The sequence below is a fragment of the Amblyomma maculatum genome, chromosome 3, assembly GCF_055883805.1.
Source record: "Amblyomma maculatum isolate TAMU_Amacu chromosome 3, ASM5588380v1, whole genome shotgun sequence".
Taxonomy (NCBI): domain Eukaryota; kingdom Metazoa; phylum Arthropoda; class Arachnida; order Ixodida; family Ixodidae; genus Amblyomma; species Amblyomma maculatum.
This window is the reverse complement of record NC_139346.1, coordinates 32975313-33001445: the sequence shown is the minus strand read 5'-3', so window position 1 is coordinate 33001445 and position 26133 is coordinate 32975313. Positions and strand designations below refer to the sequence as shown.

Genomic DNA, 26133 nt, shown 5'->3' with positions numbered 1-26133 from the left:
AGTCCTAAGTCCAGTTAGTGCTCGGCCATGTCAGCTGCCACCTACCGCCTCCCACGTAACAATAGCATATTAAAGCTTATGCCATAATACGTCCCCCTTTTGGGGGGTGCGGGCCCACGGTGGGCTTTGGTTGGTTGCCATGTTGGGTAGCATCACATGACCTGGGTGGGCCTTAGGGTGGCCGCCAACTTGAATGGCATCACTTGACCTATGGTGGCATCACGTGGCCTTGAGTGGCTGCAAAGTGTGACGCTTTCTGCTAACGACAGTATGAGCCATTAAAGGCTTTCGCCTTAATACCTCACACCTTTTGGCTAACAAAAATTTTGATTTCATTCATGTGGAACTTATTTGGTAGCATTGTTGTTAGAAGCATACCGCTATAGAGATTCCCTCAGCCATATATACATGGTCTAAGCGGAGGTTGGCCTCAGAACGGTTGCACATGACCACCTGGTGACAGTGAATTCTGTCCAAGCTGAAGCAAAAGTAGACTTCAGCAAAAGTGCAGTATCAGCCCACTCTGAAGAGTGCACTACAGTGGCACATCTGTTGTGACCATCGTCATGTGTGTGCTTGCAGTGCCCGGTACGTCCTATTCATGAAGCTGGCCGCTTTCCACCTGCGGAGCCTCGAGAAGAAGCAGATCACCACGGAGGGCGAGGAAGAGGCCAAGGTGAGTTGGCACTTGAATGCCTCCCTGTCTCGATGGAACCATAGCAGAGGAGCGAGGGAAGGTTTCAGGCAGCAGTCAAGTCCAGTCCTCTTGTCTCACTGCAGCTGTGTTGGTTATGGCATAGAGTCAATGGCTTATAAAGCTGGTCATTGTTCGAGAAAATCAGATGGTGATGCTAGCTGAGATTGGGGTGTGCACAACGGCAGCCATTATCAGTCTTTGAAGCCAGTAGTGGCCATCATTAGTGGCATTTTGTGCAGCCCTGCTGAGGTCGCAGTGCATGCAGCTTTGAGGGTAAGACTGCGGCTTGCTTTTGCTGCTGCCCGTGCTGCCACGCTCCCTTTGCAAGGGAAGCAAGAATGGGAAGAAGTGGAAAATGTTAAGTTGGCCCATGGAATGGATGCAGTACTGTGCTCCCTTGTCGTAAAGACTTAAAAAAAAAAAAGAAATCATCCTGCCTCAAGTGCTGGTTTTTTAGTGGTGATACTGCACAGGGAACTGGCCCACTGCATTAACTTTTATGCTGAGGTATGTTCGACAGTGGTGCATACCTGGTTCTTGGCAACCCTTAGTGATCTGCATTGATGAGCAGGAACCAGCAGCCACAAATGCCAACTGTTGCCTGCGGGGCAAAATGCCATGATACGATGGGCACGATGTCGTAAAATGTGCAAGCCCTTTGAGTGCGCTTTTCTCTGCAGACAGCACCACTATCATCCTTTTTTTTTTGGCTGCATGGCATTGCTGGCTCTTGTCATTCTCAACGTGGGCAGTTATGAGTTTGCATCATGTGCAACTGAAAGGGGGTCATAGTGGTGTTATACATACTAAGAGATAAAAGGTAGTGTAAGTATATAACCTCAGTGCACACTTTCACCGTAAATGAGCCAGCACTTGGAGCGCGGAACATTTTAAAAATCTATCCAACAAAGATGTGCAATCCATATATATGCTGCAGCATAGTAGTGCCCAAAAACTGGCTAGTTTTGATGTCGCAGTGGTCATCTGTTTTATTTTGCAAATGTTCTGGGCAATGTCTCGAGTGTTTTTAAGCATATGAAGATATGCTTAAAGAGCGCTGTCACCGAAAAAAAGGCTTCAGTAAATTTCTTTTAACGTTTCTGATAGCTTCAAAATTAAGACTGACGATATGCTTTGGTGCAACCTTCTCTGCTGCTTCGTACATGTCCAAGTGGCAGGTCTTGTGTGCTTTAGGGAATTCGATCATTGCCTTCAGTCCTCCTCCCAAATACTGAGGCTAGTTCAGTTGAATGCTTTGTACCCTATGGGGCCAATGTTTGAGTAGTGACTCTTGAAATAGCATTGCTCGTGGATGCTGTTTTGTAGTGGCTGGCATGTAGAACACCATTGGCAGTGGTAGGAGTGATGCATGGTTTCCTGCTTTTGATGTTTCCTTTATGTCGTCGTGTTGAGGGGGTTTCATTGGATTTGTCGCACGTGCTACCATTGGACCATGTCTGGTCCTTTATTTTTGCTGTGAAAGCTGTTTATGGGAAGCGTTCTGTAAAGGAATGAGCAGGTGCATTGCTGGGAGCACGCCACCATGAGGGGGCACAAGGTGGCACTGCAAGTGCTTGTGTCTGAGATGGCGAATGTGGATGGAACAAGCAGTAGCTGCAACAGGGTTCTCCCCAGAAAATTCTTAGAGGTAGACAGAAACATGTTCTTTGCAGAAACATAAGCAGTAATGGAATCGAGTAAAAGAAGAAAGCACTGGCCACATTGTGAATACAGTTAGGGCGCGCTAGTTCGGCCTTCAGGAAAAAGGTTGGACTTACCGAACTACCCTAGAAAACAGCCAAAAACCATTTAAACCACAGGAATTTTATTTAATAGACAGCTCAAATATGGTTGTCTATACCTTTGAAGTGAAAGCTAAGCAACAAGGATGGTCCTTGGCAGATTCATCAGGTTGTTTGTTCTGCACTCTCTGTCGGTAGTGTCGAACAATTGCTCCAAAATCGCAGGGATCACCTTAGCCCTTTTCGCAGGGCTACACAGTTACAAACGGACCTGTTACACTTTGAGGATGATGCTGCATGCACTGCGACCTGTGCATTGAAGCATTCCCAAACCGCAACGGTTCATTGTACTCAGTGAGTGGATGCAACAGAGAAAATTGCAAGTAGGCGTTAGAACGGCTTGACACCTTCCCGAAATAAGATCAAAAGGCCAGTGGCGTGCACTGCAGTGTTTGAAATGACGTAACTGGCCACATCACAGTCACAGAAAGTTGTCCCCGAGTTGAAACCTGAGAAGTAGACGGTTGGTTGGAAATGGGACCGGTTAGCCAGAAAGGTGAGTGGCAAAACCACTGCCAGCACCCATGATGAAAACTCTGGGCAGGGTGGATAAAGTCAATTTGTGAGCATGGGGAGGTGGAATAGGAAGGGGTGAAGGTGCTTGCTTGTCACTATGCATCCACTGCGAAGGCTGATGGGGAAGAGGGGTCCTGTGAACAGCTAATGTTCTAGCACCATTTATACAAATGAGCATGCACGTGCATCTGTCACACCCATATGCCCTAAAGACTCGCGCGTAATATGAGGTATTTTTCCCCGATTTTAGCATGCCAGGTTTCCACCTTACATTATACGCAGACCTGAACAGTTCCGATGAACAAGTTTTGGCCTAAATTTGCAATTTAGGCTGCATTATTATTTAGCGCTGTTAACATGCAGACCCGAACAATTCCGATGAACAAGTTTCAGCCTAAATTTGCAATTAGGCTGTGTGTTATTATTTAGCGCTGTCAACATCAAGCTTTGAGCAGTGGCATTGCTTGTCTGTTTAATGGTTGCGGTTTCATCAATTTCACCATGCGTACCTCACAGCACACATGCAGTCGGAAGCAGGACGAGCGCATCTCGTAGGATGTTGCAGCCATCGTTGAGACCACTCAAGCAGCACTCAGTATAATTAAAAGAAAAGTAATCATAGCAGCCAAAAGCACTGGCACCACATAGAGCATTGCTGGACTGTATAGGGCAGGGAGAACTTGCAGATACTGTCACTGGACGGTTGAAGCAGGCCTGTCTAGCCATGCTGGCCATGCCCTGCAGTCAGATTTCGGCACTTGATCAGCATTCTCAAGGAGGACGTGCTGTCAAAAAAAGAAGGGGTACCACTTGGAGGTACTGAAGAGAAGACCCTTGGCGGACTATACACCGGACGACAACGGTCTTACGCTTTGGCCACCTGCACGCGGTGCGCAACTGGAACGGGTGCGAGCGTGGCGCATGCTGGTCGGCAACTCATGCACTGTCGTCTCGCGTACGAGCTGGAAACTGCATACCGGTTTACAACCGCCGCAGTGCCACATGGCTTTCGCGATTGGTGGGCGAATTTCAGCTGCTCTTTTCTTCAGTGGGACATTCTGTGGTCAAGCATGTCAGCGCGACAACGAAAGTGCGAATCGGCACATAGGCGTGTGTGCTCTTTTTGACCTCTGGCGCAAAATTGCATTGGACGCACAAATGCATAGTGCCTACGCCTCGCGGGGCAGCCACTAAATACAGTGCAAATAAAACACTTTCACTAGGGTTTCCTCATAGGGTTTTCTCAGTCGCATTAGGCATGGATAAAAACCTCCTTTTACTTATTTGCTATCCCGAAATTTCCTGTCATATTTGGGTTTTTACGATAATGCCTTTAAATAGAACACGCAAACAGATTTTCGTTGGCATGGCTTCTCAGATGTTGGCGTATGCTGCCCAAACCAAGCACTATGGATATGATGGAGTAGTGCTGTCACAGCAGGTATATAAGGAGCAGTGGGAAGCATCATAGATACCAGGTGTACTGCTCACTAGTGTTCTTGACTTCTTGTGTACAAAGTTTTTACATTGTTCTTGAAAAAATTTGTGCAGCAATGCACGAACATTGCATAATTTTTCTTTTTAACCGCTGCCACATGCTTTGTGCATCCTTCGGCATCCACATAATGTTGCTGCCCCTTGCTTGACAACTTTAGTGTTCTTGTCTTACATCATGTCCAGTGAATACCTACAAAACTTTGCTTTTGCATGATGCGATTCTCCACGACAAATTGCTGCTCGGTGTGCTGTTGTTGTGTATGATGGCTTAAAAGAGCACCCCAAAAAAACTCGATGAACTTGAGGGGGACTACTTTTTCGTCGGCACTGCATGGACTTTGCCGAAACATGATGAATCTGTCTAGCTGCACTTACCCACTTACTCAGCAGAGGGACTGACTGTAGCCCTGTGCCTTTCAGGACGGCTCCAAGGAGGGTTCCCCAGCTAAGGACATAGAGAAGCAGGAAAAGGCAGAGCCACCTCTGTTGCCAGGGGAGATCAGGAAGACACCAGAGCGGCTTACCAACGGCGACAGCCACGTCACCAATGGCGTGTCTTCCGAGGGTAGGTTGCCTGGCTGATTGTTCCTGCCACCTTCGCTTTTTTTTGTGTGTGTTTAGAGCTGTTGAATGGGAGCACCATAAAGTGGCAAAGTTGTGAGGTGAATTCAAGTCCTGCCTGAAAGGTATCACAGTTGCGTGTGGTCTTCGTGTCATGCCAGTTCTAAGAAATACTGAGCCTGTGGCAACAGGGGCAGTTGAGACGCCCAGCTTGTTGGTACAGTCAAACCTGGTTATAACGAACTGCGTAATTCAACGCAATTTGTTCGCTATATAAAGTATTTCGCTATAACCAAATTCGTTATACACGATGTCCAGACAGCGCAGCGAAAACGCACTAACTAAAGAAAAACTGTGCCGCTCACCATGAATCTACAAAAGAAATTTATTGCAGATAAATGCTCACTTATTTGCAGTAGGCAGTGATCTTCGCCTGAACACTGCATTTAACTCCATCAGCGAGAATCGCACTTTCCACACGCGACATCATTTCCACAAACTCCAGTCCGCTTCCCTGTATTCCGGAGCAGTATCGGCGCAGCAGATCGGTAGCAGCGAGGGCTTCGTGCAACGTCGGGCGAGGGCGATCGTCCTCCGGCGGCGGCTCCTCGGTCTCCTCATTCGCACCAGATGCCAGCATGTCGGCAACAATTTCCGAGTCCAACGGGCTCGCTGTCACGGCTACGTTGTCGTCAACAGTGAGAAAATCCTCCAGGGCAACTTCTTCGGGCACAGCGTCCGGAACATCAGCGAGTTCTTCCCACAGCGTGGCAACATCGCTGTCATCTTGCACAGTGCGCGCTTCACTAGCAGCTTCTGCATCCTCTCGACATAGTCCAGCATGGTGGAAGCAGTTGCGGATTGTGGATTGCGTCACGTCTTGCCAGGCACGGTTAATCATTTTTATTGCGGCCAGCAAATTAATCTTGAGCTTGTTGTTAACCCGCAATTTCAGCAACAGCCGCTCAACGACGCGTTTCCTGTAGCCCAGCTTGAAAGCGCGGATGATCCCCTGATCGAGGGGCTGCAAAACCGCTGTTGCGTTCGGTGGCAGGAAACGAAGCTCGATGTTCTTGAACGTGACGCCACAGTGGTGCGCAGAACAGTTATCGAGGAGGAGGCAAATCTTTCGCTCGCTCGTTGCAAGTTCCTCGTCCCAGCCACGCAGCCACGCTTCGAACAACGTTCTGGTCATCCAGGCCTTAGAATTTGAGTTGTATGTGACTGGGAGTGAAGTGCATCCTCGCAGGCACATAGGAGACTTGAACTTGCCTATGACAAGCGGCCGCAGCTTTGATGAACCGTCCATGTTTGTCGTGAGAAGAACGGTGACTCGGGCCTTGTTCAATTTGCCGCCATGGCACTTCTCATTCTTTAGCGCCAAGGTTCTGCTCGGCAGCAGTTGCCAAAACAAGGCAGTCTCGTCGGTGTTAAAAATATTGCACGGTTCGTATCTCTCCGTGACAGCACGCCCCACGTCTTGCACCCACTTTTCAGCACTCTCAGCGTCCACTGCTTGGCTTTCACCTGCAACCACCTTCCCGGTGATGGAGTAGCGGTCTTCAAATCGTTGGAGCCAACCACTGCCCGCTGTAAACCCCTCGACGTCCAGGACGAAGGCAAAATCTTTTGCCTTCTGTTGTAGCATGGGGCCAGAGACCGGCAGATTTCGCGCGCGAACGTCCAAGGACCATTGGTACAGCGCTTTCTCTACTTGGTCGTAAGCCGGCTTGCGGTGGCGAAAGCCGTCACCATTTGGTCGTTCCTGTGCATTGCCTCTGATGGCCGACTGGTTTTTCAAAATGGTGCTTAACGTGCTCCGCGGAATCTTGAAATGCGCGGCAACGTCAGACTTTTTTTCGGCGCGGCCAACGCGGCGAATTATCTCCAGCTTGTCGGAAAGCGGTAGGGCACGCCGCTGCTTCGTCGTCATCTTGCAGGATGCAGCGCCGGAATGCAAGCCAGCAGCAACGTAGGCACGTCTGGAATCGTGAGGATAGCAGCAGCACGACTTGCAAACGCGAACAAAGAAAGCTCCGAGGATGCGGGAAAGTTCGCCACTGACGCATTCGTTGTTCGGAAGCTGCCTTCCCTTCGCCCAAACTTGAAACCAGTTCTGGCCGGTGTTGCTTCTTTCTCGAAGCGCAATAGGTCCGGAGCTGCTCGAACGTCTTTGATCACATGGTAGGCAGCTGCCGAATAGGAGCGCTGCAAAGAGAGGCTGGCCGATGGCACGGATTTTAAAGGCTACTCACGCTACTCCGGGCGACGGCCGCGCATGCGCACAGGAGGGTCTCTCGTGGAAGCTGCTGTAGAGAGCCCCTCCTGCGTTTTACGGAAGCGTGGCATCGGCGCAGAAGCAGCAGAAGCACCCTAGCGGGCGCGTGATGACGTATGCGCTGTGTGAGACCTTGGGGAACGGAGCCGTCGCCAATCCCCCTTCCATCTGACAACGGCATGCGCTAGAAGTATTGCGGCCCGGCAGCGTGGGCTGCCCGGAGAGAACTCGGAGCCGGCACAAAGGCCCGCCCGTTGGCGGGCGTTTGGCGACCGATCGCGCGCGCTGAGTTCGCTATATCCGATGTGTAGTTCGTTATAAAAAATACATTTTATATGCATAATGCTAGCAGAAATTCGAGTGTTCGATATAAAACATAATTCGCTCTATCCGAGTTCGTTATATTCGGGTTTGACTGTACTGTCACTTATTCCTGGCTTGAAAGTGTAGGCGATTGATATGGCCGAAAGATTTTCTACAACAGAGCATTTCTCTGGCTTTGCCCTGTTGCATCTGTAACCTCGTGTTGCAGCTTCATCTTGTTTGTACAACTGGCACCAAATGGAAGCACAGCTCAGGAGCACAATCATTCTTGATGGGCAGCGTGAAGAGGGGGGAGGCGAAACTGCTTTGGTAGGAAATGGGGGTGATATTGCATGGCTTTATAGTCTTGTTTACTTACTTGCTTAACTTTTCTGTTTTGTTTCTTTGCAGTCGAGAGTCAGAAGGATGTAATAGTCAAGGCAGCTCGGGGTGTCGGCTCACTCAAGGACAGTGGTGAGAGCCTTGGCAGCTTCTGCATTTTCCTAGCTTTATTGCAATGCAGGAAAGCCCTTACCAGTGTATACCACTGGTGGGGTCAGATGTCTTTTAATTATGTTGTAATGAATGCAGTGGCTCAGGCTGTTTAGTGAAATTGAGTGAACAAAAATTCATTTGTACTTGGGTCTTAGCAGCGAACATATGGCACAAACCTGTGACACATGTTACTAATGATGCAAAACTGACATTAAATTGACTATCAACAGTATTGATAGCTTTCTTAACTATCGGTAGTAGGATCTGTAGTATTACTAGCATAGTAAAATCAGTATTACTGTTATCGGTAGTAAGGCTGTCCATAATTATGCAGTGTGGGTAAGCAATATTCCCAAACCTTTGTGCTACCTGATTGGTTTTAGGGTTTTATGGGGCTTAACATCTCAAAGCGGCTCAGGCTACGAAGAACTCTGTATCAAGAGCGCAGTAAGTGGATGCAGGTGGTAGACTACCAATAGCGAACTATCGATAGTTTCGTTTACCATCAATAGTTTGATACTGATCCACCTATTGATAGTACTATATCAGTAGTTTTGCATCACTACCTGTTACCCAAGAACTCTGCCTTATCAGGCCTCTCTTGTCAAATGTCAAACATGATCATGAAGTGCAGCTGCAGACAATTTTCGTACACATACAGCCACATTCTTTGTGCCCTTTTACTTGCACACACTGGCTTCCTTGAGAGTTGTTTATCGAAACAAGCACAGTAAAATTTGTTAACTCAGTGTCATTGGCCAGGGATTCTCAAACCCCTGGAATACCTGCTACGATGGCTTGGCGGTGTTGGCACTTGGGTGCTGGTCACAATGTCTCGAGTTAAATCTATTGCTCATCACGAAATACAAAACTGGTGGTGTTCTGTGAAATGTCAGCTTATGTTGAAGAACCCCAGGTGATCTAAATTAATCCGGAGCACTCCACTGGTGTCATCCGTCATAGCCACCATGTGTATTGCCTTTGGATATTAAACCCCAGAATTAAATAAAAATAACGAGCTATTGCTATATACAGCTGGTGTTTTCAGTGTCAGTTTGAGACTTCGTAACTTGGAGCCACTGCTTTCTGCCATAGTTAGACTATTATAAGTCAGCGATCATATGCTATGGGGAGTGCCCTAGAGCAAATGTAGAATTATAGTCATGCTGTAGCATCCATGATATATCCTATAATTTATTAGTGGTGCAGTGTCCTGGTGTCGATTGACAATTGACCCCTTCCCACCCCTCAATTTTGGATGGATATTCAGCTTATAAAAAGGCAGGTAGCATTACAGTCGTGTGACTACTGCACATATTGTGCTGGAAGTCAAGTCAACGTTTTGTACACCACTTATGAGAAGCCCTGAAATTAGATGGCCGAAATTCTTTTTTTTTTCTTCCCCCTCCTCACAGAGTTCGACATCCGTTTCAACCCTGACGTGTTTTCTCCTGGGGTGAAGCACGCGGGTGATGTAAGTATATGCATAGCACATGCGTGCTGTTTATCTGAGCACAATGGCAGGGCTCATACTGGAGAGTTGGGAGGGTGACAGGGCGTTTGCCATGCATGCGGGTGTTTATGGAACACTTTGTAGAAAAGTCAAAGGAATAAAAATGCAGGCTTTCATATCATGATCGCGAAGTGTGCAGTCAGCTGTCTTACCGCAGAATTTCTCATGGGGCCCAATATGGACAGGTCATAAATTGACCGGCCCATGCAATGAGCAACAGAAAAGGATGCATGTGCACCTTTTCTGTGACAATTTAGAATTGATCATCATACAATTTTCCTTTATTGAAGTCAGTGGTATTAAGGGGGGACGCGGGCTTTGAAAGTAGAAAAATCGCGAAAAAGTCGGCTTTTCAAAAAATACATATCTCGGCTGTATATGTTATAAACTACCTTTCCTATAATTATAAATGCCTAATTCATCGTGGAACTGCTTTAAATTAAATATACAACTGGGCGCGGTAGCCCCAGAGTCGCGAGCGAACGGCAAAAGTACCCAAACTTTGCGCGCGCGCCATTTCTCTGCCGCTGAACCGAGCGCCGCCATCTTGGTCTTTTTTTGTTTGTGAATGCTTGCCCTTTTCCATGTTGCCTTCGACGGCGCCGTCCGCGGCGTAGCAGAAGCATGGCTCGCTTGTGATTGGGGGCCTCACAGGGATTGTTGAGCTTCCCGCGTCTCTAATTCGGGCTGTGATTGGACAAAGCGCGCGCTGACGCGGTGGCCCCTCCCTGGCGCGTCGTCTGCTCCGGCTGCCTACTGAGCTGGCGTTCTTGGTGCGCTCGCTGAATCGCTTCACGTTTCACCATTTTGAGATCACCGTGATCATCGCTTGTTACGAATTCTGGTGGCGTGTTTTGAACGGTTATGTGCACTTTGTGGATTATTGCACGGTCGGCCACGATGCGCGCTAAGAAGTTCAAGACACTGCATACTTCGTCGTTCTGTGAATGCCGTCTGAATCGCGAAGTTAGCAAAGGGCGTTGCCAAAGGGCACGGAGACGCTTCTAATAGTGCTGCTTCTGCTACATCACTACTAGAACGACTGCGCTGCCACTTCCAACTACGTCTCTTTCGCGTCAACGTAAGGAGCCGGCGTTAGAAGCGTGCCTGCTGTACCGATCATATCAACCTCGGCGATCTCGGCCTCCCGTATCGCGTCTGTCATCGCAAGCGATAACACGTCAGCGTCGTCCGCTGTTCGCATGAAAATGCACTTTCTGAGAGAATCGGGGAGGTGAAGCGGGTGGAGGCACAACGTGCTGCAGTGAAAAACAAACTTTAGACTTGAAAATGCTGTTTTAAACTTCAAGGGCCATTTTCTCAGAATGAATTTTTTTCATGGTATGGTTGCTTATTCCTGCAGTATTTCTGGAACCGCTAATCGGATTCCCACCTGGTTTTTTTTATTGTGTGCCTGAATAAATTTCCGAGGGCAAGACAAGCTCATTTTTTCAAATTATTGAGTCTGGAATTTATAATAAACAATCAAAATTAGGCTAATGCAAGTCCAATTAGTGGCACTAACCTCAATGCACTGCTAAAATTTTTCGGCAGGGAAATTAAAAAAAAGGGCTCTGTCTTGCCCGTGGTACCTATTCAGGAACCTTCATAATGAATTTCATAGTGCCAACACATTTTGCAAGTTCACCAGGCATGGTACAAGGAACCCATGTGAACCTTTCTGATATACTTCTGTAACTTGAGTACCAATGTGTGCAGCTCCATGAAGCTTTGCAGTTATTCAAATGGCTGTGCCATGAGTCTACCCTGAAAATTTCATTCAATTATCTCAAGAAACAACAAAGTTGGTATTCAAAGGTAGCCTCCCCCTTTAAGTTGTTGCCAGCTGTTTGGGAATTCGGGATATCATTTTCTTAAGTCTAATGTGGGCCAAATGACAAACATGGTCAGTTCATATCTGAAATTTTATGCATCTGGACACCACTTGTTAATGACACTTGCTATAGCAGTTTTGCCAGCACAGTGTCGAGTAATGGTTCAGCATAAGGCATTGCATCAGTGCACGCTTTCATGTCCGTTGTGCAGAGCAGTATTTTCCGATGAATAGACCTCAGTGCCTGGCAGTGGGGTGCCTAAGCCACCTTGTTGTTTTCCGGCAGGAGGAGCAGCTGAAGAGGCAACGTCGTCTAGTCATCGAGGCAGCGGACTTCTTGGTTGCGGACCAACTGCCTGCCTTCGTATGTGTTGCTGGATGGAAAACTTTTTTCTCCTTTTTATCCTTAGTGGAGCCATGCAGCATTGTCATCACAGAATGCAGAGTTGCCACATTTAAGTGCTGCCATCTGGGATTGTTTATTATTTTTTTTTTTTTTTTTCAGGGATGAGATATTAGACTATTGGTATACAGTGAAAGCTCGTTAATTCACAACTCGTTAATTCGAAATTTTGGATAATTCGAAATAGTCATCGTGGTCCGGTCCGCAGTGCATAGAAGTCTATGCGCGTAACAGCTCGTTAATTCACTCAAAAATTGGCGCCGCCACCCATAATTCGAACTGCGCGCCGCCAAGCGGCGCTGTTAAAAACCATCGTTGGAAGCTTTCACGGCAGAACGATAGATGGCACAACCATCGGGGCGCCGCTAGGGTGCTGGAACAAGTACTAAACAGTCTTTCCTGCCGCGACTCCTTCGAGGAACGACGTTTTAGTGTTATCGACCACGGTTTCGTGTTGCATTTCGTGAGCCCTCGTTTTGCACGCCGCTTGTTGTGAGCTTGTGTCCGCGAGATGTGTTCGCGTGGGAAATACTGTGCCGAGACGGTGAAGGAGAAAGTGACTATTTTACGCGAGGTGGATGAACGGAAGGCCAGCAAAGTGGAAATCGCGAAAAAGCACGGGATTCCACCAAGCACGTTGTCGACGTACGTCCGAAATAGGAAGGCCATCGAGGATGCCTATGAAGCCGAAGATTTCGCCAGCAACAGAAAAAGGCTTCGGTTAGCCAAGTATCCGGAAATTGAGACCGCTGTGATCACGTGGGTGAAAGAAATGAGAAGCGCTGACATTCCACTGAGCGGCCCAATTATCATGGCGAAGGCGGCCAATTTCGCCCTGCGCTTGAATGTGGAAGATTTTGTCGCCTCCGAAGGATGGTTTCACCGCTTTAGAGACAGACATAATCAGAGGGGGAAAAAGACTCCCTGCGTCGCATTCGCATGCTAGAAGACCGAGTGAGTACGGTAGCCCTCAGAGAGAAGCAGAAGATGATAACAGACTTTTTTGCTAAATAAATGTTTTTCGTGCCCTCCGGGCATCAAACGCCTTCATTTTTGCTCACTTTCATTAGTTCGAATTTTGGTTAATTCGAACTGGCCTGGCGGCCCCGTGGAATTTGAATTAACGAGCTTTTACTGTACTTCTTTTTCTCAAGCAAATTTATGCAATTGAAAAAGAAATACCTCATTTGGCTAGACTTATTGTTTCTTTTTTACTTTTTCGAATTCACATTTTATATTCAGTACTGTTTTTTGGCGAGACAAACTCAGAAGCGTTTTTCTTTTTTCTTCAAAGGGGAATGTGCAGGCTGTAGCTAATATTGCAGATACAAAAAGTAGTAGTTTGTCATTGCTTTTTTTGTATGTTATGTTGATCATTAATTTGAGTCATTCCATGCTGGTGCAGGTGAAAGACTGCGCAGAGCACTCCTGTTCGCCTATTGACGGCATCACGCTCAGCGAAGCCATGCATAGCCGGTGAGTTGTCAGGCGCAGTCACGCTTTTTGTGAATGCATGTTTTTTATTGTTCTGGAGCGTGAATGCAACAGGCTCACAATGCTGCCAGCAGTGGTGTGCTGCTCTTAAAGCAGCCCAATTTATATTGTTTTGGTGTAGTGCTCACAAATTTTTTAGAATTACATGACTGCCTTTTGAAAATTGAAAGTTGAAAAAAATGCAGAGTATAGAGCATTGCTTTGTTATTACCCTTTTATTTATTTTTTTTTTTAATACAGAGTAAATCACTCCTCCTAACTGCTTCCCGATGGCAGTGTACTGTTTTTTTTTTTCCTGTCCACTTTTTTCTGTTTGAACTTTAGCTCGTTTGAACTGCCTTGGCACACTCGTGCAATGTGAATTGATGGTCGTCTCCTGCATTGATTCTCGGTTCCTTTCAGTTTGTTGTTTGTTTTTCTTGTCCTCGCATAGGGGCATCAACATGAGGTACCTGGGGCGCCTTGCAGACATGGTGGCGCCTGTTGAGCCGCTCAAGTACCTTCATGTGAGTTGCATTCCTGCAGAAGGGCACTTTATTGGCCCTGTTGAAACCTCCGATCGCAGTCACCGTCAGCGCCAACATGGCTGGTGTGGCACTTTGTGTTGGCTTGCAGTGGTGACTTGCACCAGTGTTGCACTGAAGCAGTTGGTCACCATAGAAGCCTTTGGTAGTTGAAAGTTGCATCTTGGCATGCTTTTATGATCTGCGCTGCAGGTTGTGCCGACTGCACGAAGCCGAGGGGAATGTTGAGTAAAATTAGCTTCTAAAAAGCAGTAAATTCTTAGCAGCAGAAGTGTGTGTAATTTTTGGCTGGGAGGGGATTCATTACACAACCAGATACAATATCTGTCAAAGATAGTTTTATTTTGTTTTATTTTTTTACACCAAGAGCATTGAAATAGCTTAAAAACATTGAAATAGCTTTAAAAAAAAAATAAAACAGCGCAAAACGCACGGACGAAAGAATAGAAACAGACACCACAAGCGCTGAGTGGTGTCTGTGTTTTGCGCTGTTTTATTTTTAAACTATGTATCACCAACTCGCCCGCTTTGCCATTCTAATGAAATAGCATTACTTCAGGGAGGTTTGCAAAAGGATATGCGTCCTTCTTTGAATACTTGCTGCAACATCAGCAGTGTGGAACACACAGTAAGAGACGAGGACCGCATCAAAGCAGTGCATTTCAGTACAGGAGAAAGGAGCCTGTCTATGCAGATTTGGTAGTCTAGTATGGAGGTTATCACACTGATAGCAAATTATATTTGCTTGATCCTGCACTGAACATTATGCAGGCAATAGTAGTGGGTGAGCTTCTCACCCGGTCAGCCAAGCACCTGCTAACCACCTACCTGCAAGGGGTGGACCCCACCAACCTGGCAGCGGCCATCAGCCACTTCCTCAACTGCTTCCTGGCTTCACCCACGGCCAACGTCCAGGCACCCGTCTCCTCCGATGAGGTGTGTACGGGAGTCCTCCTGGCCCATTCCGATCTCTTTCCTGGTGCCATTGCTTTGTCTGTCTTTCATTCTTGCATGCTACTTTCTCTAGCTTGATTTGTCATTCCATCAAATCATTGGTTTCCGAGGAAGCGTTGGAATCGAATTGTAAAGTAATTTTGAATCTTGATTGCCAAGCACAGATCGCTGAAGGCTGGAATGACTAAGCTTTGCCCGAAGCTTTTGAAAAAGACTCTTTTAGTAGAGGCATTTTCTGAGTCTTGTAATGCTGTGCAGTTGCATTAGTTAGTTTTGACCAAAAACAGCCTATCTTTGTTTGTATGAGCTTTAGATGAAGCAGACAAAAGCGACTCCTAGTGAGGCCAGAAAAATGTGCTTTGATTTTTTTAAACCCCAAGGACAGCAAGGCACCGACTTCTGTGTGACCATATCTGCATAAGATACACCCAAGGGACCTGGTATTTTATTATTATTATTATTATTATTATTATTATTATTATTATTATTATTATTATTATTATTATTATTATTATTATTATTCTAGTGTGTGGAAGTGCTTGCAAAGCAAAGGTCCCAAACGACCAGTGCAACATTATTTGCATTTCTCCTGTACTCAACTTGAGCTGCTAGACAACGACCAATCTGTGTCTTTGAATTTGCTTGCACTGTGGTTTTTAGGCCTTTGGAGTTTGAAGGTGTGCAGGGGGCTGGGTGCTCTCAGGTTGTAGCAGATTCTTTGGCAGTTGCCTGTTTTTGTACTCAACCAAAGTAGTGGCTGCACACCCAGAGAGGCAAGAAAAGTAGACTCTGCTGCTGATGGGTTACAGAGTTTGTGAACAGCGCTCTTCTTCACTCCACCCTTCCCCTCTCTACTCCTCTGCTTGACTGCTGCATTTCCTCCCCTCTACATGACCCCTCCCACAGAGACTGAGTCCCACCATCCCTCCGCCTTGTTGCAATCGATCAGTGGCAGCAGCGCTCCACTGATAAGCCCAAAGATGCGGGATCAAATCCCGGCCACACCAGCCACTTTTCGATGGAGGTGAAAAGCAGTTTTTTTTGGGATGTTAATCCCTATAAGCCAAATCAAATTACCTCCCCTCCACATTCCTCTCAGTGACATCTCAAAGTACCAGATGGAGATGTTGTGAAGATAGTAATGCTAATGCTGGACAGTAAGCTGGCCATTACTTAATGTGATGAGAATTCAGTACACCTTTAGTAACAGCTGATAACTATTCATGTGCTTGAGGCTCTGATTCTGTTCCAGAACAAAGTGTTTGGGTTGTCTCGAGTGCGTGTCACCATCATCATCAGCCGGACTATACCCACTGCAGGGCGAAGGCTTCTCCCATATTCCTCCAATTACCCTGGTCCTGTGTGCGTATATCCTGAGTGTGTGTATTTGCTGGCAGCTAGTATGATACAGAGAAAATTTAGGGCTGGTCATTTATAATGTGGAACACTCAATTCAAGGGCCTTGCTCTGGTGTGCGCAACCCCACTGTTCACCTCACAAAACCAGTTCCTCTTTCTCTCCCCGGCAGCTGAAGAGCAGCCGCAAGAAGGGCAAGCGGAAGGGCCGGCACAACCTGCTCTCGGTGCAGGACACGAGTGAGTGGGCCTCCCTGACTCCACGCTCCCTGTGGGAGCAGCTGCGTGGGGAGCTCCGCTCCTACTATGCCTGGGAGCTGCCCCCGTCGGCCGTGTCTGCGGGCGCCTGCCCCGACGAGTACCTGGACACACTTCGGCTGCACAAGTGCTCCCTGCTGCGCTCCATCTGCCTCAAGACGGGTCTGCAGTTGCTGCACCGCGAGTACGCCCTGGAGCACCGCTCACGGGCACCCTTCACCGAGGACGACATCCTCCAGGTGGGGGGCAGGGAGAGAAGTGCACTAATATGCCAAACATGCAGTAGTACCCTTCTGCAGAATGGTGTGAGGCATCTTCCACATTTCTAACGCCACTTGGAAGGCTTTGACAGTGTGTTGCAAGAATTCTGACGTCCGCAAAAAGTGAATGTGATAATGTTTTAATGTCTCTATTTCATGCAGCACTTCTAGTGCCAAGTTTTTACAGACTAAGTGCCTACTGTGTAGCCTTCCTATACAACAACGGTGGTGTCAGAGCTGGAAACCTGGAAGTATTTATCGTATTGTAGCAATACTAGTGCATCCACCGTGTAGCGAAACAGTGATGCCACTTCTACATTACTGCTTCTGTAGAAATTTCGGTGTATGCAAGATAAGGCATGAACAGTGGTGTGAATGCGTGCTGCACCACAATTGACAGCCATTTGTTTAGTGTGGTGAAACCTGTGGCTTGACAGTGGAGATTTTGATGCCCGCTTCCTTTTTTTTTTTAATGAAAGTTTTAACCCTTTCACTGCTTTTCCTGTACGGGTACTGCACCAAAAGCATAGTGTTAAAAAAAAAATGTTAAATGTTAAAAAAACACTGGGGGTGAATTTTTCTTTGGAATATTTGACAGTCAATGGGTTAATAGGATTGGTATATCTGTTATAGCTCTACATTCTGTCGTGACAAGTGCAGTGTCACTCCTGTGACCAGACTGACTTAGTGGATTTAATTATTTGGCTCCTGTCCCTCAATGGGTAGTTGTCACGGTGGGTAGGAAATTTCCTCTCTAGTTTCATGTCGAAGAGGGGGAGGGGAAGTGTCTGAGGGAAGAGAGGGTGGGAGTATGAAAAAAAACTAAGGGTAGTGGATTTGGGCGGTGGCTGCTAAGCCTAGCTGTACTATTTCTCTTTTTGTCCTGCCAGGTTCTGTGTGTGAGACAAAAGCTGCACATACTTGTCAGCAAGATTTGATGAGTTCAGTGCTTCAGAAAGTATTCCATTATATCTATATCCAGTTGCGTCAAGTTCTGACTGCAGCAGTTGAAATTTACATTCATAGCCACCTCCGCATTCCAGTCACAGAGAGTGGTTGCAGTACTGCACTGGATGTTATCTCACTTGGCTCCTTTCCTCCTGTTACAGTAGAACCCCGCTATAGTTAACTCAGGTACAGTAAAAACTCTGATATAGTAAAGTGAAACTGAAGTCCCAGTTCGTTCTCCATTGACAACTGTACATTTTTCCCCCTTTACTATAGTAAAGACATTTTTGGTAAAAATTTGCTATAGTATAGTGCGCCCAGCTACGGCGGCGACTCCCACGGTTGACATCGCCGCCCGTGAACTGCCTAGAATGGCGAGAAAAAGATTTTTTTGTATTTGAAAACGGAAAAATAACACAGTGTGTCTGTGGCTTTACCACCAGGTTGAGCAGCATTCAGAAGCCTGCTTTACGAAAGTCTTGGAGCCGTGAGGGAAAGCATGCAGCGCATAGGAAAAAAATAAAGTAAAGCTGTCTACAAACATGAAAAGGAGGCGGCGCAGTCCCTCGGGAAAGTAAGGAAGAGTAAAAGTGCAGCAAGAAATAGGGAAGGGGAAGAAACGAGTGAGTATTCACAGTACTGTGCAGCACAAAGCATGAGGCAGCAGAGGCAAGAAGTGGAGGTGCAGCGTGTACGGTCTTGCAGCACTTGACTGCCTTGCGCATTTATTATTTAACTGAAAAAAATTGCACTAAGAGATGATAAGAGCGAGATGTAAGCTATATCAGTGTTTTTTTTTTATTATTATTAAGCAACAAGACGGGCTCAGTAAGTGGCCATTTAACTACCACACATCTTCAGGACCATGTCATTACCAACAACTGATATAGCAAAGACCCTGATATAGTAAATATTTTTGCTGGTCCAAGCGATTTCACTATAAAGGGGTTATATTGTATTTTGTTTCTCAAACCCCCAAACGCAGAAATCTTGATCTCTCAAAAGCATGGGGCAAAGTGTTAGAACCCTTGGCCTTCATTTCACGCTTTCCTTCTCGTTGACTTCACCCATGCCATGTGCAGGTGTTTCCAGTGGCCAAGCACGTGCATCCGCGGGCAACGGACGCGTATCACTTCTACCTGACGGGACAAAGTAAGATCCAACAGGGCCTGCTGCGTGAGGGCTACGAGCTGGTGAGCGAGGCTCTCAACCTCATGAACAATGTGTACGGTGCCCTGCATCCGGAGATCGCCCAATGCCTGCGCCTGCTTGCCCGCCTCTGTTACGTCATGGGGGACCACCTGGAGGCCATGGCATACCAGCAGAAGGCTGTGCTCATGAGTGAGCGGGTGAATGGCGTCGACCACCCGTACACCATCACTGAATATGTGAGTGCACACTCTCGCTTCTTTTATTCTTGCTGCACAGCGCGAATTGATGACCAGAGGGGTTCCTATACCCTTTTGATGGAACTTGTCTGAGATGCAAGAAGCTTATTCATTATGAGCGTTGTTGGTGGAAATAAAGATTTCATCTTGAAGTAAGAAATGTAAAAAATGCAGTGGAGTCATGGGTCTAGGATTCCAAAAAGTGTGAAATTAGTTTATTTTTAATATTTGAATAATTTAGTTTTAATCGGTGTTTAACAAGAAGACAAGTAGGCTCATCTGGACCCTACTTTGTATATATTAAGCGGGGACACTGCTCTGCGACATTTCTGCAACTATTTGCAAATTTTGGTTGAATTCGCAAGTTACAGTATTCCAAAGTTGCGAATCTCGCTGCTGGGTCTTTTAACCCTTTGACTGTCGAATATTCCGAAAAAAAATTCACAACCAGTGTCAAATTTTTTTTACACGCAGAGTGCTCAACGCAGTACCCGAACGGCAAAAACGCTTCGGGACGTAGTGCGGCCGCAGTACCCATACGTCAAAAACAGTCAAAGGGTTAAATTGAAGTCATATTGCGATGAGCTTTGATTGGCCGCAATTCGACAAATATGTGCTCCGATGACATCATTTTTATCTCGTTCAAAAATCGTGGTTCAGGCTATTCCGATGTCATGATTGGCATCCATAAGCAAACACCCAAAGTGGTAAATAAAGGGACAAAATTGGCCGAAACACATGCTCTTGGGCTCCTAGAGCATGTGGCCAAACTGACCACTTTTCGTTGGCTACCGGCATAGTCTGCTTGCAGCCTGGCACCATTTTGAAATTGTTGCACAGTTATGCGTAGCCAGCTTAGCTCCACTCAGTCATCACGACCACGGCATAAAACGCAGAAAATTTAGATTCAGGCGCGATATTAATCTAGAAAACGATAAAAAGTGGAGCTAAGAGGTGCACCAGTGATGTGGCATGGCTGCATCTTGTTATCGGCAATCAATGACAAACGCCGACACTCCGTGATTGGCGGATAACGCCGCATCCGGTTATGCTGGGCGCAACAGCGAGGATCGCGACCGATTTCCTCGAGGCAATTCCTGCCGCGTATGGACAGTGTATTCGTGACGGTGCAGCTGAAAAAGTGATACCTAAGACGATTTCACGGACGCGACAGAGCGAGCACTCTGAAATATTAGTAGCACAGCAGCAGGGGCGGTCACGAAACGACATGATGTGCAGCATGTGGAATTTCAAACCTTGTCAAAATAAACCTGCTTCTAAGTTACTGGGGCAATTATCTCAACAGGAAGCATTGTAATGCCTGAAAGGGCCCTTAGGGTATATAAATAAATAAAATAAATAAATCCACACCAGAAACCAGTGAGAACTCACTTTAACCTGCTGCTGTTAGTCTTGGTAAATCAAAAATAGGCTAAAATCATTTTTTGCCAATTTCTCAATATTGCATCTTAGACATATTCAGCATTTTGGAGGAGCGATATCTCCTGCTCTATATCAGCTGTCACTATAATTCTTTTTTCTTTTTTGTTAAAAAGATCAACTCATAAGCTCTGCAGTAATTCTAATTTTTAACCACTTCTTGTTTAATACAATTATCAAACTAAATAATTGGTTTGTCATCAAAATGAGCTTTTTCTTTGTTTAACAGGCCTAGTTAACAGTTTAACAGGCCCTAACTTTCATCCAGATCATTCTATACTGTTCATTTTTGCCTTACTGCTGTCCTAATTGTGATTCTAGGTAATTTAAATATAAAAGTCTTCTCTTCTCCAGAAGATCTAATGTTTATAAACCATGCTTTCTCCAAACAAAAGACCAGCTTTCCTTAATATGTTTAAAACTACCACCTGTGGGTGAAAGTTTGCTGTTTTTGGAATCGGCACAAGAAAGAGTACAAATGGTGCAGATGTGGTGCACATTTGTCCATAAATAAAAGAAATGGTTCTAAGAGGGGTGTTCCCCCTTAAAGGGACACTAAAGAAAAAAATGAAGTGGGCTTGCGTCGATAGAATGCCAGTTCTTGGTTACAAAAAAGCCACTCTTATTGAAAACAGAGCTGTTATAAGGTAGTAAAGGAACAGAAATACAGGTATCACCGCCACAGCCAAAACGGCTGAGACACGCAGCTCAAATCATGTGTTGTGCAAGGGATCCCGGAGGCTGACAAATGCGAATTACGTTGCCCGTTTGAATGCGGTAGTAGGTTTTGTCTCGGATGTGATAACATGCTTTTATCACATGTAAACTACGGCGAAAAGACAACATAAATATTGCAAGGCAAATATAAAACTATACTTGGCGGCGCCACAGGCGTCCACTTCAGTTTCGGTTATATTCTGGCTCATGCACTTGTGCGTGCTAGGATAGTTTTGGTTTGGACCAGCGGCGCCTGAAATACGACCTCGGAGCAGCAGATACGCCTACCCTAAGTGCGTATCGAATGAAGGTCAAGACGCTGGGCGAAGTATTCTCCGCTCCCCGCTTGCCAGCAATCACCGAGTCTCCTCTTGCTTCACAGTGTGCGTCATGCTAGCCTACTATGTAGTAGGAGAATACAGTTTGAATTCGACTGGCAGGAACAAAAAAGAACTCAACTTCTTGTCGCAATATCTCTGCAATTATTCGATTTTTTGCTGCCGAATATGCGGCGGGAGTGTCACCAAATGCAGTTTATTTAAATTTGATAGCATTTTTGGGTGTTTTTAGTGTCCCTTTAACTCGTCATTTTGAACTTGCAGGAACGAGTAGAAATGAGTGCTTTTCATTCGTGCCGTGTACAGAAAAAGAAAAAAAAATCGATTATGCTTCTGTAAGCTCTTTCTGCATGATGTTGAGACAGTGTTGCATGAATATAGGAGGCTTGCATAGTGAATGGGGGTAACCGGGGGCTTGTTGTCTCTGTCAGACCCACCTGGCGCTCTACTGCTTCGCCAACTCACAAGTGACGACGACACTGAAGCTCCTTTACCGGGCAAGGTACCTCATGCTGCTTGCTTGTGGGGAGAACCATCCTGAGATGCCTGTGCTTGATGTGAGTCCCATCTCTCAATACTTAGTTGTGACATCTGCTTCACAGTTCAAGACCAATTTATTTTCACGTTACTACTCCAGCTGTACCAATACAGGACGAGGCTCAAGACATGCACAAATTTTATAAATGCAAACAAGGGAACAGGGTAGAGCAGGCAGGCAGTGCTTCAGTTTGTAAGTACAGTTGCCAACAGATTTTTCGGACTCTGCAAGACCCCAGAAATGGTCCAAATAATTGGCACAGTCAGAAAAATTTGTGAACTTAAAAAGTCATTTCCTGCAAAAAAATTGGCTTTGAATACCTCAATGTTCAGTGCTACCCACATTCAGTTTGTAAGCTGATAACAGCGACAGCACCCCATACCCTTCGCTACCACAATCTGCATTGGCATGCCGCCAGTGTGCACTTGCTGATTCACCAGGGCGCATGCGGCTCCCTCAAGATGACATGCGTAGTGGCATCCCGCTGAAGCTGCTCTCGCTATATTATAAACCTCTTAATTAGATTATCTGATCCAGAGTCATGCTTTCATCATATCTGCACTGCTTTTGGCTGCAAGTCATGTTGCGAACAAATGGGCACACCGTGTGAAGTAATATTCTCTGTTTTCGGGGCTAATGGTTGTCGCGAAAACCGCAAGATGGGACTCGCAGAAAGAGAGCTGATGGAATGGGCGTCTTCGAATGCACCATGCCCGACGCGTAGCGCCGTTTTTGAAGTGACAACAGGGGCTGATCCTATCCCGTTTTCTGTTCAGTGGTGCACTGTTTGTAGGCTACCTCAGTGAGACCGAAAAGCATACCATTCTTTTCACTGACTCAAACAACAACAATGAATAAATAGCCAGACTAATCCGTTTGAATAACTATGTCTAAATTCAAGATGGCGGCTTTCACAGCTGCAAAGAGTTGTTGGTTGTACCAGCTATGCCTGCTCGTACCTATATCACACCGAAAAACAATCCCTGCAATTTTGTTGTCACCTAATTTGGCCCTTAAAATGAGCTTTTGGGCTTCACAGAGTCTGAAATATTGGTTGGGAATATGTACACATCTCTATGGGGTACATGACTGTCACCGAACGAAGTCTGTGATCTCGCGCAAGTCCGAAGTATTGGCGTCAGAAATATCAGTCAGCTACTGTGCCCACACAAAGCGGTGTAAAGTTAGCTTGAGACTGGCATTCATAGGTCTAGCAATCGTGTTGAGTATTGCGGCAGTTGTGTACAGCAGCTGACGCAAGAGAATCCGAGATATAAGAATGACAGCTTTTCCTGTTCACTTGTAGAAGCATATAAAATCCTTTCTCACAGATCTTCTTATGGCTTAGGGGATTTGCTTATGGTCATGCGGGCTTCACTGATCACTCTTGGGGAATGCATTGTAACCTGGCAGGTGCGATTTTGGCAATATGCAGGCTGCCGCACTGTTGCAAACTACTCCCTGTGCGTAGAGTGCAACGTGCAAGCAGCGCATAGTGGTTAAGGTTGCAGTCGCATTTGTGTCATCTGTATTGGTGCGGGAAAGCTTGGGATGGGGCGTCGTGCAGCCGCAGCATCTCCTGTCTCGTGCTCAGCCAGCGCACGCTGGAGTGTGTCATTGTCTTCAGCACGATCCCTGCGATACATTGAAACCGTAGCGCGTACAGGAACATGTGAAATTCAGCACTTTGTACACAAACTATGCACTCCTTTCAAGGCATTTCACAAGTTCACATTGTCTCTGAATTGGTTTCAAGAGTTCATGCCACTAAGATTTTACGGTTCATAGATGTTTTGCATAAATCTGACCTATTTGATTGCAACTTTTATTTAAACCTAGTAGGATTAAATGATCTTGCGTAACAGCCAATCAAATTGCATTGCATGCTAATGTCATTTGGCACTGGGTTATTTAGGCTAAGCTGTGCCACTGTGGACTTAGCACGTGCAGCTCTCTTTGACCCCCCGTCTGTGGCCATTGCTGGTTACAGAGTAACATTGGTCTCATCCTACATGCCGTGGGCGAGTACGACCTGTCTTTGCGGTTCCTGGAGAATGCACTCAAGCTCAACATAGCGTGAGTGACTCCTCTGCTTTTTGCAGTCTGAATCCTCCAGGCTTTTTCTGTGACTGCAAGCGTACAATGCGCTTATTTAATAAGACTAGACAACTGTTAGCATTCTTGTATCCTTTTATTATAAGGCAGCAAAATCAAACAATTTGTTGCCTTACTACTTGAACTTGATTAATTGTGTGCATGCATGTGTTCAGGTGGGCAGGCGCACTGTTGGCAGTATGCACAATTTTTTATAGATGTGTTCAAGCATTCAAAACATTGAATAGTTTGTGAATATTCACTACCTTCAAACCTCATGAACGTTCAGAAATTAAGAATTTTCAGTTCATCTCAAGTGGCAGCAGAACTGTGCTACTTTTCACCACAAACCAAGTAATGGCCTTTCAGAAACGTCAAGTAGCGCCACAGACCGATGCTTATGCTTAGTATACAGTGTACGCGCGCTAAACGAAACCCGCATAAACGAAAACTCCTTTTAAATGAAACAATTTCAAAAAAAGTAATTGGTTTCATACACAATCTGTGCAGTCGCGCCCGACAATCGAAACCCCATTTTGCTTTGCAACTCGGATAAACGAAACCGAAACTGTGCATGAGTCATCTTTGTTGATGTCGATATCCAGAATCCAATTCAGTCCAGTACCTTGCATGCCTTGTTTTTTTTGTTGTGCGGGCGCCATTTTGCTCTGTTCCGTGACTGTGTTTCGTGACTTCTTTCCGGCGTGCAGTATGGAAAAAGCTGCTAGAAAGCGTCCCCATAATGCGTTGTCTGATGAAAATTCTTGATGATGTGAAGTGTGCCAAGGAGTCGAAAACTGCTATCGGGAAAAGGCATGGCATCCCAAAGTGCATGCTTTCAAGGATTCTGAAGGATCGTGACAAGATTGAAAAAGCATATAACAGCGGCGCTTTCGCCCCCGATTGGAAAGGGATGCGTCTGGCCGAACATGAGGACCTCGAGAAGGCACTTTTCCTGTGGTTCAAGCGTGTTCGAAGTTCCAGTCTTCCAGTGACCGGGCCTATTTTGGAGGAGGAGGCGAGAGACATTGCACTGCAGATGGAAATTGAAGATTTTAAATTTAGCGATGGCTGGTTAAGCCGTTTCAAGAAGCGCCACGGCCTTTTTTCCGCACAATAGCAGGTGAAAGTGTCATGGTAGATAACGATGTTTGCTCTGACTGGCAGCAGCAGAAGCTTCAAGACGTACTTGCAAATTACGAGCCGAGTGACGTCTTCAACGCGGACGAAATGGCGCTTTTTTATAAGCTTCTGCCTAACAAGACTCTCAGCTTTAAAGGTGAGAGGTGCACGGGGGGTAAGCACAGTAAGGACCGTGTTACTGTTCTTGTGAAAGCGAACATGGACGAGTCCGAGAAGTTGAAGCTTCTCGTTATCGTGAAAGCAAAGAAACCGCAAGTTTTTAAGGGTGTCAGAAACCTGCCGGTTTTGTATGAAGCGAATACCAAGGCCTGGATGACGCAGGCCACTTTTGAAACCTGGCTGCGGCAGAGGAACGCAGAGTTTACTAGAAAAGGCAGAAAGGTCGTGTTTTTTGTTGACAATTGCCCTGCGCATGGTGAAGTGCGAGACCTGACTTCAATTCACCTGGAATTCCTCCCCGCGAACACAACAGCCGCACTCCAGCCTATGGATCAGGGCGTGATTCGCAATGTTAGTTTGTTCTTCCGTCGCCACATCCTGAAAAGGACGATGCTGTGTATGGACAGTGGCAAAGAGTACACCGTGGACCTCCTCTCTGCCATCCACATTTTGGCTCTCTCGTGGGATGAAGTTACGGCAACAACAATTCAACGTTGCTTTCATCATGCGGGCTTTTCCAAGGCAGTGGCCGGTGACCAAGAAGAATCTGAAGAAGTTGCTGAAGCACAAGCTGTTTTTAGTGTACTGGCTCCCAAGTGTGGCACTGTGACCATGAATGATTAT

At 46.3% G+C, this 26133-nt stretch overlaps 1 protein-coding gene across 1 annotated transcript in view; it reads left to right on the top strand.

Moving 5' to 3' along the window:
* clu (clustered mitochondria protein homolog) overlaps positions 1-26133 on the top strand; it is a 120287-nt gene that overhangs the window by 64072 nt on the left and 30082 nt on the right. The window contains exons 17-28 of the mRNA XM_084597427.1: positions 583-676; positions 4933-5077; positions 8066-8128; positions 9565-9623; positions 11783-11860; positions 13305-13375; positions 13827-13899; positions 14689-14853; positions 16400-16723; positions 18775-19080; positions 22007-22132; positions 24104-24189. Coding sequence (XP_084453553.1) covers positions 583-676; positions 4933-5077; positions 8066-8128; positions 9565-9623; positions 11783-11860; positions 13305-13375; positions 13827-13899; positions 14689-14853; positions 16400-16723; positions 18775-19080; positions 22007-22132; positions 24104-24189 — 1590 coding nt within the window. The remainder of the gene's footprint in view (positions 1-582; positions 677-4932; positions 5078-8065; positions 8129-9564; positions 9624-11782; positions 11861-13304; positions 13376-13826; positions 13900-14688; positions 14854-16399; positions 16724-18774; positions 19081-22006; positions 22133-24103; positions 24190-26133) is intronic.